This window comes from Prionailurus viverrinus, chromosome B3, assembly GCF_022837055.1.
Source record: "Prionailurus viverrinus isolate Anna chromosome B3, UM_Priviv_1.0, whole genome shotgun sequence".
In the NCBI taxonomy this organism is placed as follows: domain Eukaryota; kingdom Metazoa; phylum Chordata; class Mammalia; order Carnivora; family Felidae; genus Prionailurus; species Prionailurus viverrinus.
Genome location: NC_062566.1, coordinates 130,614,340 through 130,630,849, shown reverse-complemented (window position 1 = coordinate 130,630,849; position 16,510 = coordinate 130,614,340). Strand labels below are relative to the sequence as shown.

The 16,510-nt window shown below is 38.0% G+C and overlaps 1 protein-coding gene across 4 annotated transcripts in view; it reads left to right on the top strand.

The window, feature by feature from the left end:
- The window catches only part of CATSPERB (cation channel sperm associated auxiliary subunit beta), a 110,452-nt gene that overhangs the window by 12,190 nt on the left and 81,752 nt on the right, over nucleotides 1-16,510 (top strand). For 3 of the 4 annotated variants that reach the window (XM_047863161.1, XM_047863159.1, XM_047863160.1), the window contains 2 exons: nucleotides 1,889-1,949; nucleotides 15,723-15,818. In XM_047863161.1, coding sequence (XP_047719117.1) covers nucleotides 1,889-1,949; nucleotides 15,723-15,818 — 157 coding nt within the window. The remainder of the gene's footprint in view (nucleotides 1-1,888; nucleotides 1,950-15,722; nucleotides 15,819-16,510) is intronic. The other variant, XM_047863163.1, reaches the window with a different exon arrangement.

Here is a 16,510-nt window from a genome sequence, read left to right as displayed (position 1 = left end):
TTCTATGGGCTTCTTGGATTATAAATTTACCAAATTTGTGAAGTCTTCAGCTACTATTTCTCTGAAAAAATATGTTCTGCTCCTTTGTCTCTTTTCTTCATGAGATTCTAATTATGTGCATTATCTCACGGATATCTAAGGCTCTGTTCATTTTTCTCTAATCATTTGCCCCCTTTTTCAGAATGGATAATTTTAACTGCTGTATCTCTAAGTTTACTGATTCTTTCTTTTATCATCTCCAATCTGCTCATCTACTAAATATTTTATTTCAGTTATTATACTTTGCAGCCTCATTATGTTCATCTGGTCTTATTGTTATATTTTTCACTCATGTGCTAGGATTCCCTATCCATTCTTTCACTAGGACATTTTCTTTAAGCCTATATACATTAAAAAAATTTTATGTTAGAGAGACAGCACTGGCAGGGGAGAGAGGCAGAGAGAGAGAAAAAGAGAAAGAGAGAGAGAGAACCTTAAGCAGGCTTTATGCTCAGTGTGTAGCATGACATGAGACTCGATCCCACACCCAGGGTCATGACCTGAGGCAAAATCAAGAGTTGGATGCTTAACTGACTTAGCCACTCAGGCACTTCTAGCCTATGTACATATTAGTAATAGCTGCTTTGAAGTCTTCATCTACTCTCTGGACTCACTCTGGGTCAGTTTGTCATCTAACTTTTTTTTTTTTTATCAGTTAGATGTTTCTGTTTCTTTTCATGTGTTGTTATTTTGGTTGAAACTGGACATTTAAGATAATAAGCTGTAGCAGCTCTGGATTCTGTTATGTTCTTATGAGAATTTGCTGGGCTCTTTTGTTGTTGTAGTGTAAAAGATTCTTTCTTGTCTCGACACAAACTGTAAACTGTCTTAGCTATGGTTTCAGCAGCTGCTATCTTTGCTCAGGTTTTAAGCTTCCATGGCTGACTTTTTAAAAATGTTATTTAATGTTTATTTATTTTTGAGAGAGAGAGAGGAACAGAGTGTGAACTAGGGAGGGGCAGAGAGAGAGGGAGACACAGAATCTGAAGCAGGCTCCAGGCTCTGAGCTGTCAGCACAGAGCCCCGACGTGGGGCTCGAACCCATGAACCGTGAGATCATGACCTGGGCCGAAGTTGGATGCTTACCTGACTAAGCCACCCAGATTCCCCAGGGCTGATGATTTTAATGAGGACTTCATGAATCTCCTCTGCACTTGTCTTGCCCCAGGGCGAAAGAAGAGTTTATATTTAACTCTTAGCTCACCACTCTTGCAGTTCCCTTGTTCATGGGATTTTCCTTTTCAATTCCCCAGTTCTCTTTTAACACCAAGTTCTGTCCTCTGACACATCAAGCCAGTAATGCCCCAGTTTTGTGCTACCTGAGCATGGTTGCATGGTATTCCACTTTATGGCTATACTATTTTACATCCCTATTAAGATTTTAGTTATTTCCAATCTATACTATTACAAGTAATGCCAAAAAATATCCTTGGATATATTTTATTTCACACATATGTGAGTATAATGTAGGAGAATTCCTAACAGTGAAATTGCTGGGTAAAAGGTATATGCATTAGATGCTCTTGTTTAATTTCATTTTTAAAGATAAGGTTGAGGGGTGCCTGGGTGGCGCAGTCGGTTAAGCGTCCGACTTCAGCCAGGTCACGATCTCACGGTCTGTGGGTTCGAGCCCCGCGTCAGGCTCTGGGCTGATGGCTCAGAGCCTGGAGCCTGTTTCCGATTCTGTGTCTCCCTCTCTCTCTGCCCCTCCCCCATTCATGCTCTCTCTCTGTCCCAAAAATAAATAAAAAACGTTGAAAAAAAAATTTAAAGATAAGGTTGAATATGCAGAATAAGTGTGGCCACGAACATTGTAAAACACTGTGTTCTGATGTCTTCTTTATTCAAGTTCAGTGATCGACTTTACTGGTTGATTGAAATTCCCAGAGAAAACATTACGAAAAATACAGGTAAGAGTGATCTGAATTAATTCTTTTACTCTTGGGTCTGGATTGCCAAATTTAGCAAATAAAAAATTATTTATTGTATTAAAAATTATTTGCTATTCCATATGATGTCTCATGTAGTATTTCAGACATACTTACTAAAAATTATTGTACTTTATCTAAAATTAAAATTTAACCTGGGTTCCTGTATTTTATCTGGCAATTCTATTATAGATAGATTGGTTTGACACACATAACATTTATATTGTTCCTCGTTTAAATAAATTCATTTTCTAGAACTCAAAAACTATAGCATCAAGAAATTCATGTGCCAATAGGTTACCTTAAAATAGACTGCAATATGTAATGAATTATTCACTATGGAGTCTTCTATTAAATGTTACATGGCAGCATAAATAGCTTTATATCCTACTGCAAATACTCAGATGGAAAAGGAGGAAAGTATATTGAGCTGGTAGACTGAGCTAGTAGATCTTGAGGCATGAGATACATTTAATGAGATAGATTAAAAATGATGGAGGGTAAATTGTTTTAATATGGCAGGGGAAAGAAGCAGAAACCAACTTGGCTTCACTGAAGGAAAAATAAGACATTTGTTTTTGTCATTCAACCAAATAAAAATGCAACCAGGTTACAGGAAGGAATTAGTACTAATAAATGGACAGTCATCAAGACCCCATAGACTGCTTTCCTCCTATTTCTCTTTTCTATATTTTCTGTAAATCTACATTTGTTTCTCTCTCTCTCTCTTTCTCTGCAGGCTATCTTCCTAAACATGCCTCATTGCTAGTCAATTTTTTAAGTATATATTTCTTAGGGACCAACCCAATTCCAAATTCCCAGAGGAGTGTCTTTAATCAACAAGTGTTGTTCCAGCATCCACCTGTGTATCAATCAAATAGTCATGAGGGACCAGGACAATGGGAATCCTATAGGCCAACCCCTTTAGGTACAGGAGTAATTAAAGGACATATGAAATTGTGTGTCCTTCAAAGTAAAAGTGAGGGTTCATCAGATAAATGATAGAAAAGATTCCAAATAGGAAAGTGTCAAAGCAAAAGTCTGTAAAAGAAGTCCCAGTGCTGTAATATCTGATATGGTTCATATCGGCATTTTTATCCTTTATTCATCTCAATTTTTTCCAAATTAATCTATTGAAAGCTTGGTGGGTTTTTTTTGGTTTTCAAGGAATTCATCCAGAAAATCATACCCTTTCTTTCTTTCTTTCTTTCTTTCTTTCTTTCTTTCTTTCTTTCTCTAACTTCACTCTCATCAGTATAAGGATGGATCATTCTAGCTACTTGGCATAATATTGATATTACTTTGAGAACTGAAAAAGTGAAGATCACTCGTTATTTTTGCTTCTTCTATTTACAAACTTTAGTTTCAGAAATGCAGTGATTCTAGGGTGACCCAGAGAGGAACAAAGGCGAGCTGAGAGCTTGAGTATTTTATGGAAAGACACCAAATGGGATCTGCCACAACTCCCAGGACCGAGTAAAATAAACATATTTGAGTGCATAATTTAATAGGAGAGGATGGTCTAATTAGTAATATGCTAGAAATTGGGGGAAAAAAGTATTCAGGGGAAAGGAGATCATACTTTCTCATTCATTTTTTTCTTCCTTAATCATATCTTATTTCCTGTCCTGCCATGAATTGGAGTATTATGTAAACATAACATCTTGGGAAGGGTAGTTGAGGTCACATCAACCACCAAGGTAGCAAAACAGTCATCATAGTAATGGTGGAGCTAGCAGGTAACATTGACTGAATCCTTGTATTTCATCACTACTGTAAACACTCTACTTATATTAACTCATTTATCCCTATATGGTAGGTCCCGTTATGATGTCCATCTTCAAATGATTTACCTGAGGCCCATGGAGCCGTAGGGAGATGTAGTGATAGCTAGAGAGTGCTGGAGGCAGCCTGAAGTTTGAACAGCATATAACTATTGAAAGTCAAAAGAGTTGCTCTTTGAGTTACACTTCATAATTTGTCCATTTTTTCCCTTTGAAAATTAGGTATAATTTACATTCACTAATATGTACCCTCTTTAGCATCCAGGTCTAGAAGTCTACAAAAATGTATATAGTTGTGTAATCACTACAGTCAAGGTGCAGAACTGATCCATGACCCAGTAAAATTACCCCACCTGTAGTCGACCTCTCCCTGTTGCCCAAGCCCCAGCAACCACAGATCTGTTTACCCTTCCTATCATTTTGCCTATTGTAGAGTCGTATAAATGGAATCACGGAATACGTAGCCTTTTGAATCTGGCTTCCTTCACTTAGCATAATTCATTTGAGATTCATCTGTGTTGCAATTTCTTCAAATTTCCTTACTGGATAGGATTCCATTGTATGGATGTACCACAGTTAATTTTATTGAAGAGCATTTGTATTTTTCCAGTTTGGGCAATTTTGGGAAGAGCTGCTACAAGCATTCTCATACAAGTTCTCTTATGAACATAAACTTTAATTGCACTTAGCTAATATCGACTAGTAGGATCACCGTGTTATGTGGCAAATGTAAGTTGAACTTTATAAGAAATTGTCAAACTGTTTTCCAAAGTAGCTGTATCATTTTGCATTCTCACCAGCAGGTTATCTGACTCCATATGTAAGAGCGTGTGTGTGTGTATAATTTTATCCATTCTAATAGGTGTGTAGTGGCATTTAATAATAGTTTTAATTTGAATTTCCCTAATAATAATGACATTGAACATTTTTTGTGCTTATATTGCCATTTGAATTACCTATGCAGATCGTTTGCAAGTTTATTATATATTTTGGATACAAATCCCTTACCAGATATATGACTTACAAATACTTTTTCCCAGGCTGTGGCTTATATTTTTCATCTCTTAAGAATATCTCTTAGGTCACCTGGGTGGCTCAGTTGGTTGAACATCCAACTTGATTTTGTCTTAGGTTGTGATCCTAGGATCATGGGATACAGCCCCACATCGGGCTCCCCACTGAGTATAGAGCCTGCTTGAGATTCTCTCTCTCTCTCTCTCTCTCTCTCTCTCTCTCTCTGCCCTTCTCTCCCCCACTCATGCTCACGCACTCTCTCTCTCGCTCAAAAAAAAAAAATATATATATATATATACACACACATACATATATATAACTTTAAGATATATTATGTATATATACATATCTTTAAGATATATTAAATATCAGAGTTTTTAATTTTGGTGAAGTCTAATTTATCAGTTTTTTATTTTATGGATTGCACTTTTGGCATCACAGCTAAGTCAAATTCACAAAGATGTTCTCCTATGTTTACTTCTAGAGGTTTGTGGTTCCAGGTTTTGTATTGAGGTCTATGACTCAATTTGAGCTAATTTTTGTATGTTATATGGACTGAGGTTAATGGTGGGGGAATATGGATATCCAGTTATTCCGGCACCACTGTTGTAAAAACTCTTTGTCTCCATTGTATTACTATTTCTGGGTTCCCTGTCTTTTCACAAATACCAATTGTCTCGATTACTTCAGCTTTATAAATAATAAGCTTATAATAAGTAACATTAATCCTTCAACTTTGATCTTCTTTTTCAAAATTGTTTTGGTTAGTATACTTCTTTTATCTTTATATATTTTAGAATAAACTTATTTAGTTCTATTTGAAAACTCCTGTGTTTTTAAAATGTTGGATAGCATTAAATCTATAGAGAGAATTGACATCTTACCAGCGGACACTGGATACGCTGTATCCATGAACACTGTATACCTCTCCATTTATTTATATCCTCTTTGGGGCGCCTGGGTGGCGCAGTCGGTTAAGCATCCGACTTCAGCCAGGTCACGATCTCGCGCTCCGTGAGTTCGAGCCCCGCGTCAGGCTCTGGGCTGATGGCTCGGAGCCTGGAGCCTGTTTCAGATTCTGTGTCTCCCTCTCTCTCTGCCCCTCCCCCGTTCATGCTCTGTCTCTCTCTGTCCCAAAAATAAATAAACGTTGAAAAAAAAATTTTTATTTATATCCTCTTCGAACTACTTCATCAGGGCTTTGTGGTTTTCAGCGTAGAGATCTTACACATTAAAAAAATTATAACTAAATATTTCATGGCTTTGGTATAGTATAAGTGGTTATTTTAATTTTATTTTATTTATTTTATTTTATTATTTTTTAAATATGAAATTTATTGTCAAATTGGTTTCCATACAACACCCAGTGCTCATCCCAAGAGGTGCCCTCCTCAATGCCCATCACCCCAAGGGGTTATTTTTAATATTTGAATTTCCAACTGTTGACTGCTGCTATGTAGAAATATGATTGATTTTGTAGACTGACCAAGTGCCTTGCAATATTGTTAAAGTCACTTATTGGATCAAGTAGCCTTTTGTATATTCTTTGGTTTTTCCATGTGGAAAAACAGATATAATTTTATTTCTTCCTTTCCAATATGTATTCATTTTATTTCTTTTTCTTTTCTTATTGTAAAGGCAGGACCTCCAGGACCATGTTGAATAAGAATGGTAAAAGGACATCTAGGCATTGTTTCCAACTTTAGGAGGGAAACATTCAATATCTCAACATTATGTATTATGTTAGGTATTTTGTAGATACCCTTTATCATGTTAAGGAAGTTCTCTTCTTAATTTGCTGCGTTTTTGTGGTGAATTGGTGTTGCATTTTGTTAATGCTCTTCTGCATCTGTTGAGAAAATAAGGATTTTCTTGTTTAGCATGTTGATATGCTAGATTTCCTTGATTCATTTTTGAATTTTGCACTAGCCTTGTAATCCTAGGATAAACAACTCTTGGTCATGATGTATTATCCTTTTTATATATTGTTGGACTCATGGCTAGTAGGTTCTTGTGGTTATCAGTCTAGAGTTTTATTTTCTCCTAATGTCTTCATCTCCATTTGGTATCCAATAAAGCTATCACTATACAATGAATTGCTTTGTTGTTGTGGATGCTGCTGATGAACGCCAGGGTGGTGCTCAACTTTAAGTGAAAAAAGACAGACAATGCAAGGCTTTGGGAAAGAGTCTGGGTAGCCCAGCACAGCTGGTAACATTCAGGAGTTCTTATGGAGCCTCAGATGCTTTAGAGTCTTTATCACCCTGGGGAATGTCTTCATGAGGCCCTGCAGGATCAAGCTTTTTGGCTCTTGAGCCCCAGATATGGAACTAGAAACACACCTGCCCAGATGCTGTGTCTCCATCCCTCCATTCCTGATGACTTCAAGAATGTTTTTGACTGGGAAACCAGTGACCTTCCCAGAAAGCCCAAGCTCATGGTGGGTTGGAAAATATTTGCCAAGAGGCACAAGGTTTCCTAGCCACATTATTCTTCTTTCAAAGATATTTTCACTTTGGTCTCTGAATTAAAATGCTTTCTACCTAAGGATTTTCAGAAGGCTTAACCAAGGGGCTGTGATACCATTGCATCCCCATAGATAAAAGAACCTGTCTAAATCATTTTATTGCATTGGAAGTCAAGCTTTCACTAGAAACCTGTTTCTGGATATTTCTTGGTTTATTTTATTTTATTTTTTTCTTGGTTTATTTTTAATAGTTGCCCTTTTGGTTCAAATTATACGGATTTTAAAAAATCCTTTTTATCCAGGAATCTGGGCAGAAAGGTTGGCTTTTAAGTTTTGATGCATGCTCTTTATTGGACAGCGTTTATGAATAGTGAACAGGTTCATTGTTGCTGGGTCAGACAGCAGTCCTGGGACCAGCAAGGGGCCCTGTGTCCAAATCCCCCCACCCCTCCCTCTCCGGATGGGCTCTGCTTGGCAACTTGGTGCAGCTGAGGTCATCTCCTGGACTTTAAGGGTGAAGATTCCCATGGAAACAGATGTAGAACAGTCAAGTCAGCAGGGGCAGGTGAGATTGCCAAGAAATTCCGCCTGGTCTTGAAGCCCTCTGTTATGTTAAATAAAGTAACTTTGGGGGCTATTGGTTGTAAAATTACCACAGCAATGGTGATACTATAACCAAGTTCTGAAAGCTTGGGTTTCTGGGTCTGCTTTTCAAGAGGATGACTTCAAGGTTGAAAAAACACGCGCCTCATTCTAGAAACACGGCACTTTGCATAGAAGTTTCTTTGAAAGGGAGTCCTGGTTTAATTGCCAAAATGAAATGCAGGTGGTCACTGCCTGAAATCCCACAGTGCTGTGTGTTTGTTTGTTGGGGTTTTTGAAATCTCGGCCGGCAGGTAAACCTGGTGGGAAGGAAAAGTAAGTACATAGGCTGTTAGAACTAAATAACACTGAACATAAAGCTGACTTCTAAGAACAGAAATAAACAAATACATACACACATAAAATGAGGAAGAGTCTCTCCTATATTATGGAAGGAATTTTGTAGTATTGATATTCTCTTTTCATTAAATGTTTGGTGAGCTTCTCCAGGCCAGTGAAGATATCCGGGTCTGGAGTTTTCTTTGTGAGAAAGCTTTTAACCACAAATTCAGTTTCCTTAATAGATGTGGGAACATTCGCATCTTCTAGTTTTTCTCAAGTGTGTTTTGGCAGTTTGCATCTTTGTAGGAACTTTTCCGTTTCATCTACATTTTTGAATTTATGACACAGCGAGTAGAATAGACAGTCCCCAGTGAGGTTCCCTATTTCACCTCTAATAGGAATTATTTGCACCTTTTTTTCTTCTTGATTAGTCTGGCAGTTTCCTCAATTTTATAGACCCTTGCAAATAAACATCTTTTGATTTCACTGATTGAGAATATTAGTTTTTTGGGGGTTTTGTTTTGTTTTGATTTTTTTGCCTTCATTTCATTGAACCTCACTCTTTATCTTATTCTTCTATTTGCTTTTGGTTTAATTTGCCCCCTTTTCCCTAGTTTCTTAATTTGGGAACCTTTAGATTAGGGGTCAGCAAACTACACTTTTGGCCCGCAGCCTGTGTTTGTACACAGAGTTTTATTGGTACACAGCCATGTTCATCAATTTATGTGTTTGCTGGGGCTGCTTTTGTATTACTATGGCAGAGTTAGTGTTGTGACAGAGACCATATGGCCCACAAAGCCCAAAATATTTACTATTTGACTCTGTATAAGGCCTTTACTGTCTTTCAACCCGAGCTTCAGATCATTGATTTGAGGTATTTCTTTTATCCAATATAAATATTTTACTGCTATATATTTCTCTCTAGCACTGCTTTCGCTGCGTCTCGTAAATTTCGATGTGGTGTGTTTTCATTTTCTCTCAGTTAGAAATACTTTCTCATTTGCCCTCCTGCTTTCTCTTTGACCTGTGATTATTTAGAAGTACATTGTAAGATGTCCAAATACTTGGAGACTTTCCAGATATCTTTCTGTTATCTATTTTTTCCAGATTAATTCTGTGTTCTGAGAACATATTTCAGATGATAATTTGTTAAGATGTCCGGTATGGCTCGTTTGGGGAATCTTGCACGCACACGTGAAAAAAATCTTCTGCTATTCTCAGCTGGAATGCTCTATAATTGTTGGTTAGGTCAGTTGGTTTGGTAGCATTCAGCTTTTCTATATTCGTACTGATTTTTGTCAGTTACTGAGAGAGGAGTTTTGAAATATCCAAGTATAATTGTGGATTTTTAGATTTCTTTTTTCAGTTTTATCAGCCTTTGATTCATGTACTTTGAAGCTCTTGTTAAGCATGTACACATTTGGAGTTGTTGCAGCTTTTTAGTGAATTGATCCCTTTATCATATGCATTGCTGCTCTTTATTCCTGATATTACCTTGATCTGAAATCGTCTTTGTCAGGTATTGATATAGCCACTACAGCTGTCTGTGAATTAGTATTTGCATAATGTATCTTTCTTTTTTTCATTCTCTTGCCTGTTTTTCCCAAGGCAACCATTAGAACACATTGACCAACAGAATGAAAGCGCACAAATGAATTTTAAAATAAAATCAAGGCGTCAGTAAATAAGATCAAACACAAAAGTACTGATGCCTCCCACCGAGAATCCAATCAGATGGAGGAAGGCAGAAATTTAAATCAGAGAGCAGAGCGTGTGAGGAGGGAATTAACCATAGCACAAGATAGGATGAAAAATTGCTCAGGTTACTAGTGTAATGGAGGAACTGGAGCTGTAGGAAGGACTCCATGGAAAACAACCAGCTAGTCTAGCAAAAATAAACATTCAAGCACTGGAATAGCTATGGTGCTATCCCATAGCTATCCCATAGTGATGGGATACCATCGCCTTGGTCACTTATCTAGTGGACACATCTTCTTTACCCAAAGTAACTAGGGTTTTAACAGCCAGATATCCCTCTTTTCTATAACTCTTAATGCAGTTCTACTGTTGTTCTCACTGAATTCTTTTTTTTTATTTTTTGTTTTTTTTTTTATATATGAAATTTATTGACGAATTGGTTTCCATACAACACCAAGTGCTCATCCCAAAAGGTGCACTCCTCAATACCCATCACCCACCGTCCCCTCCCTCCCACCCCCCATCAACCCTCAGTTTGTTCTCAGTTTTTAAGAGTCTCTTATGCTTTGGCTCTCTCCCACTCTAACCTCTTTTTTTTTTTTTTTTCCTTCCCCTCCCCCATGGGTTCCTGTTAAGCTTCTCAGGATCCACATAAGAGTGAAACCATATGGTCTCTGTCTTTCTCTGTATGGCTTATTTCACTTAGCATCACACTCTCCAGTTCCATCCATGTTGCTACAAAAGGCCATATTTCATTTTTTCTCATTGCCACGTAGTATTCCAATGTGTATATAAACCACAATTTCTTTATCCATTCATCAGTTGATGGACATTTAGGCTCTTTCCATAATTTGGCTATTGTTGAGAGTGCTGCTATGAACATTGGGGTACAAGTGCCCCTATGCATCAGTACTCCTGTATCCCTTGGATAAATTCCTAGCAGTGCTATTGCTGGGTCATAGGGTAGGTCTATTTTTAATTTTCTGAGGAACCTCCACACTGCTTTCCAGAGCGGCTGCACCAATTCGCATTCCCACCAACAGTGCAAGAGGGTTCCCGTTTCTCCACATCCTCTCCAGCATCTATAGTCTCCTGATTTGTTCATTTTGGCCACTCTGACTGGCGTGAGGTGATACCTGAGTGTGGTTTTGATTTGTATTTCCCTGATAAGGAGCGACGCTGAACATCTTTTCATGTGCCTGTTGGCCATCCGGATGTCTTCTTTAGAGAAGTGTCTCTTCATGTTTTCTGCCCATTTCTTCACTGGGTTATTTGTTTTTTGGGTGTGGAGTTTGGTGAGCTCTTTATAGATTTTAGATACTAGCCCTTTGTCCGATATGTCATTTGCGAATATCTTTTCCCATTCCGTTGGTTGCCTTTTAGTTTTGTTGGTTGTTTCCTTTGCTGTGCAGAAGCTTTTTATCTTCATAAGGTCCCAGTAATTCATTTTTGCTTTTAATTCCCTTGCCTTTGGGGATGTGTCGAATAAGAGATTGCTACGGCTGAGGTCAGAGAGGTCTTTTCCTGCTTTCTCCTCTAAGGTTTTGATGGTTTCCTGTCTCACATTTAGGTCCTTTATCCATTTTGAGTTTATTTTTGTGACTGGTGTGAGAAAGTGATCTAGTTTCAACCTTCTGCATGTTGCTGTCCAGTTCTCCCAGCACCATTTGTTAAAGAGGCTGTCTTTTTTCCATTGGATGTTCTTTCCTGCTTTGTCAAAGATGAGTTGCCCATACGTTTGTGGGTCTAGTTCTGGAGTTTCTATTCTATTCCATTGGTCTGTGTGTCTGTTTTTGTGCCAATACCATGCTGTCTTGATGATGACAGCTTTGTAGTAGAGGCTAAAGTCTGGGATTGTGATGCCTCCTGCTTTGGTCTTCTTCTTCAAAATTCCTTTGGCTATTCGGGGCCTTTTGTGGTTCCATATGAATTTTAGGATTGCTTGTTCTAGTTTCGAGAAGAATGCTGGTGCAATTTTGATTGGGATTGCATTGAATGTGTAGATAGCTTTGGGCAGTATTGACATTTTGACAATATTTATTTTTCCAATCCATGAGCAGGCAATGTCTTTCCATTTCTTTAAATCTTCTTCAATTACTTTCATAAGCTTTCTATAGTTTTCAGCATACAGATCCTTTACATCTTTGGTTAGATTTATTCCTAGGTATTTTATGCTTCTTGGTGCAATTGTGAATGGGATCAGTTTCTTTATTTGTCTTTCTGTTGCTTCATTGTTAGTGTATAAGAATGCAACTGATTTCTGTACATTGATTTTGTATCCTGCAACTTTGCTGAATTCCTGTATCAGTTCTAGCAGACTTTTGGTGGAGTCTTTCGGATTTTCCATGTATAATATCATGTCATCTGCAAAAAGCGAAAGCTTGACTTCATCTTTGCCAATTTGGATGCCTTTGATTTCCTTTTGTTGTCTGATTGCTGATGCTAGAACTTCCAACACTATGTTAAACAACAGCAGTGAGAGTGGGCATCCCTGTCGTGTTCCTGATCTCAGGGAAAAAGCTCTCAGTTTTTCCCCGTTGAGGATGATGTTAGCTGTGGGCTTTTCATAAATGGCTTTTATGATCTTTAAGTATGTTCCTTCTATCGCGACTTTCTCAAGGGTTTTTATTAAGAAAGGGTGCTGGATTTTGTCAAAGGCCTTTTCTGCATCGATTGACAGGATCATATGGTTCTTCTCTTTTTTTTTGTTAATGTGATGTATCACGTTGATTGATTTGCGAATGTTGAACCAGCCCTGCATCCCAGGAATGAATCCCACTTGATCATGGTGAATAATTCTTTTTATATGCTGTTGAATTCGATTTGCTAGTATCTTATTGAGAATTTTTGCATCCATATTCATCAGGGTCTCACTGAATTCTTGAATAGCATGTGAGACCGATGTGAGGGCACATCAACTACTTGACTAGGTTTGTGTGGAGCTTTGTCATTGAACCTCTTCAACTTCCAGTTCTGGATCTACCAGCTAACCCTGCATTGCATGGCTTCTTGGCTGTTTCATATACATCTTTCACTACATTAACCACATTGCAGGTGGGATTAATATTTCCTGTGTGTTTAGGATGAGCGGGACTAGTATTACCACCAGAAGCGTGTGCTGGTTAATAAACATGTGGGAAGAGATGCAGTTGCTATAAATCCAACCTAATTTGATTTATAATAGATAATAATTGGATGTTACTGTTAATAAAGAATTAAATCCAGAGGCGCCTGGGTGGCTCAATCGGTTAAGCATCCAACTTCCGCTCAGGTCATGATCTTGCAGTTCCTGAGTTCCAGCCCCATGCAGGGCTCTGTGCTGACAGCTCAGAGGCTGGAGCCTGCTTCCAATTCTAGGTCTTCCTTTTTCTCTGCCTCTCCTCTGCTCTTGCTCTGCCTCTCTCTCTCTCTCTCTGCCTCTCTCTCTGTCTCTCTCTCAAAAATAAATAAACATTTACAAAAAAATTTTTTTAAAAGAATTAAATCCACACTTTTCCTTATATTCAATCACTCCATGTGCCATTATAGGAACCATACCATTTCTGTCTTTAGTCAGAACTTGTAAAGAGTTATCCAAGACGTGTGGGTCCCCGGGGCTCTTCATATTTTAAAAGTCAAAGATGGTTATGTACATACCAACTCTGAACCAGTCCCACGGAGGGCCAGTTAAGTCATACATCCAAAGATTGACTTCTCTGGGTCAGCCAGTCACGTGGGAAGCTCCTTTTGTAGAAACATACATGATGTTTTCTCACACCATTATCTTTCTTGAAGTCCAGGAATTGCTTGATGGAAAATAGTGACAGCAAGAAGCACAAATATCATCTGGTCTATTTGGGCACACTAGCTACTTCAGCAGCCACTGCACAGACCCAACTAGATGCCTGGGTGTACATGAAAACCCATTCAGCTGTCATTTGGGTCAGGCATGTTTTTCACGAGTGCACCCTGGTTTTAGCCTCAGCCTTGGCCCATGTCACAAGAGCTCCCAGGCTGAGTTCACCACCCATGGCTTCCCCATCAATGCTTTTATATTTATATTTTTATATATACTTTTATATTTAAAGTGGATTTCTTATAGATAGCATATTCAGTCTTGATTTTTACATCTTGTCTGGAAATCTTTTGACTGGTATTTTTAGATCATTTACGTTTAATGTAATTGTTGATATGGTTGTTTTGAAATTTATCATCAGGGTATTTTCTATTCCTTCTCTTCTGTTTTCTTTTTTCTCTCATGAACCAGTAAATTTTAATATTAGTTACTTAATAGTTAATTTAATAACTAATATTTAATATTAGTTATTAATTTCACCCACTACAACAGAATCATAAGCCCTGTCCCCAGCTAAATCTGCCCCTACCACCCCCCTTTAAAAGATAAGCCCCTGGGATCTGGGCCCCAGTGGGGTAAGTGTCCCTCATGTGAGAGAAGTTGTAATTCTGAAGAAAATGACCGCCAGAGTAGGAAGAGCTTTTAGCCCAAAGGGAAGCCAGAGGGCACATGTCCAGCCACCCTCAGGGACCAGGAGCCCATCCCAGGCAGACAGAAATTTTTGCGTGGGATGAGGCTCTGTGCTGAGCCTGAGGTGCTGGTGAATGGACTTGCCAGTGAGAACAGAAACTCAATAGTGAAAGCCACAGGGGGAAGAAGTGGCCGGCATTCGTGTGGCCAGTGTGTGACTCTGTCCCTCACCCCACAGGAGGAGGGGGCGGGTGTCTGTGGTGGCCAGACCCTGAGCTCGTGAGTGGATCCGCAGCTGAGAAGGGAACCAAGAAAGGGCCAGCGGGCAGGAGAGGGGGAAACAGGGTGTGCAGACCGCCAGCCTGGGGAAAGTGCACTGTGTGAGGCAGAAAGTTCCATCCCTGCCCCTCCACACTCCCTCCATGCTGACAGTGTGGAGCCTGATGTGGGGCTCAAACCCATGAACCATGAGATCATGACCTGAGCCAAAGTCAGACACTTAATTGACTGAGCCACCCAGACACCCCTCTTCTGTTCTACTTTTCTTTCTCTGTCTTCATTTATATTAATTATGTTTTATTCTATTTATCTCTACTATTGGCTTATTATTTATACCTTAAATTATTTTTTTGTGTGTTGGCCCTAGGGGTTACACCATATATATACATATATACATATATATATTCTTTATGTGTATATATGTATATATGTGTACATACGTGTATATATATACACATGTATACACATATATGCATATATATACGTATATACGTGTACATACGTGTATATATATACACATATGTATACACATATATACATATATATACATATATATATATATATATATATATATATATATATATAAAGTTTATTTTGAGAAAGAGCGAATTGGGGAGGGACAGAGAGAAAGAGGGAGAGAGAGAATCCCAAGCAGGCTCAGCACTGTCTGTGCAGAGCCCGACGCGGGGCTCAAACCCACAAACTGTGAGGTCATGACCTGAGCCAAAGTTGGATGCTTAACCAACCGAGCCACCCAGGTGCCCCTACACTATATATTTTAATTAATCATGGTCTGCTTTAAAATAATAGTATACCACTTCACATGAAGTGTCATCATTTGCTCTTTCCCAAGCCACAACAGCTCTTATAGAAAAATTATGATCTAAAATATTATCTGGATTTATGGTTGTGGTAGTAAGGCCACTTCATAATTCTTTTTTTTTTTTAATTTATTTAATCATCAAAATGTCTGTAGGAAAAGCATGGAAACCTTATATTTAAATGCAGTCAAAGCGATTGGGAAATGAATAATAATGTTGTTGGTCGTGTGTATATAGCCTTAAATTTCACCAACTTGGCACACACAAAAAATAGCTAATTATTCGCCTTTTGTTTTCAAACAGATATCGCAGCTGTAGAAGAATGGTTAGTAAGGATCACATTACAACACGGATTACATATTTATACTACGGAAGGAACACTATTGGATAATGTCCGAGGTAAATGCCAACAGAGAAAAGTAAAATGGAATTCATAATATTCTTTCAACACATGTTGTAACCTACTATATGCCAGACTCCGTGCTAAGTTCTAGCAATAAAAAAGAGAGAGATGATCATTACCCTTGAGGGGCTCCCATTCTGATGAGGAAAACAAATAATTAAATACACCTCTAATGGTTAATAGAGGTCTGCAAAGAGTGCTATAGAAATATGGAAATATATCTTTTTTCTATAATCATATGGAGGTCATGATAAATAATGGCTTTATAAAGTTAGTTTTTGCACATTCTATGAACATGTTACAAAAGATAGTGTTCATTGCATTTCAGTTTCCTTTAGGATGACCATCAGCAAAAATATTTGCTCATTCTTTGTAGGAACATTTACATTTTTTTCATGAAAAATTGGTTCTTTTAAGGTTATGAACACTGAGTGATATAATTGTCTAGGCTTCTCTTTTCCAGTTGTCTGACTTATAGTCCAATTTTTGATCATCCATAGCATTAAATTGTATTTTTTTAAGTCCTCATTCCTGGATCTTATATTTATCTTTACTTTCCTCACCTTCCCTTTTTTTAAAAATTTAAATTGCAGTTATTTAACATACAGTGTAATATTAGTTTCAGGTGCTTTTTACTTTTATTCTTTACTCCCACTCTGATGGTGCTATGTAGAATGCAGAATAAAGA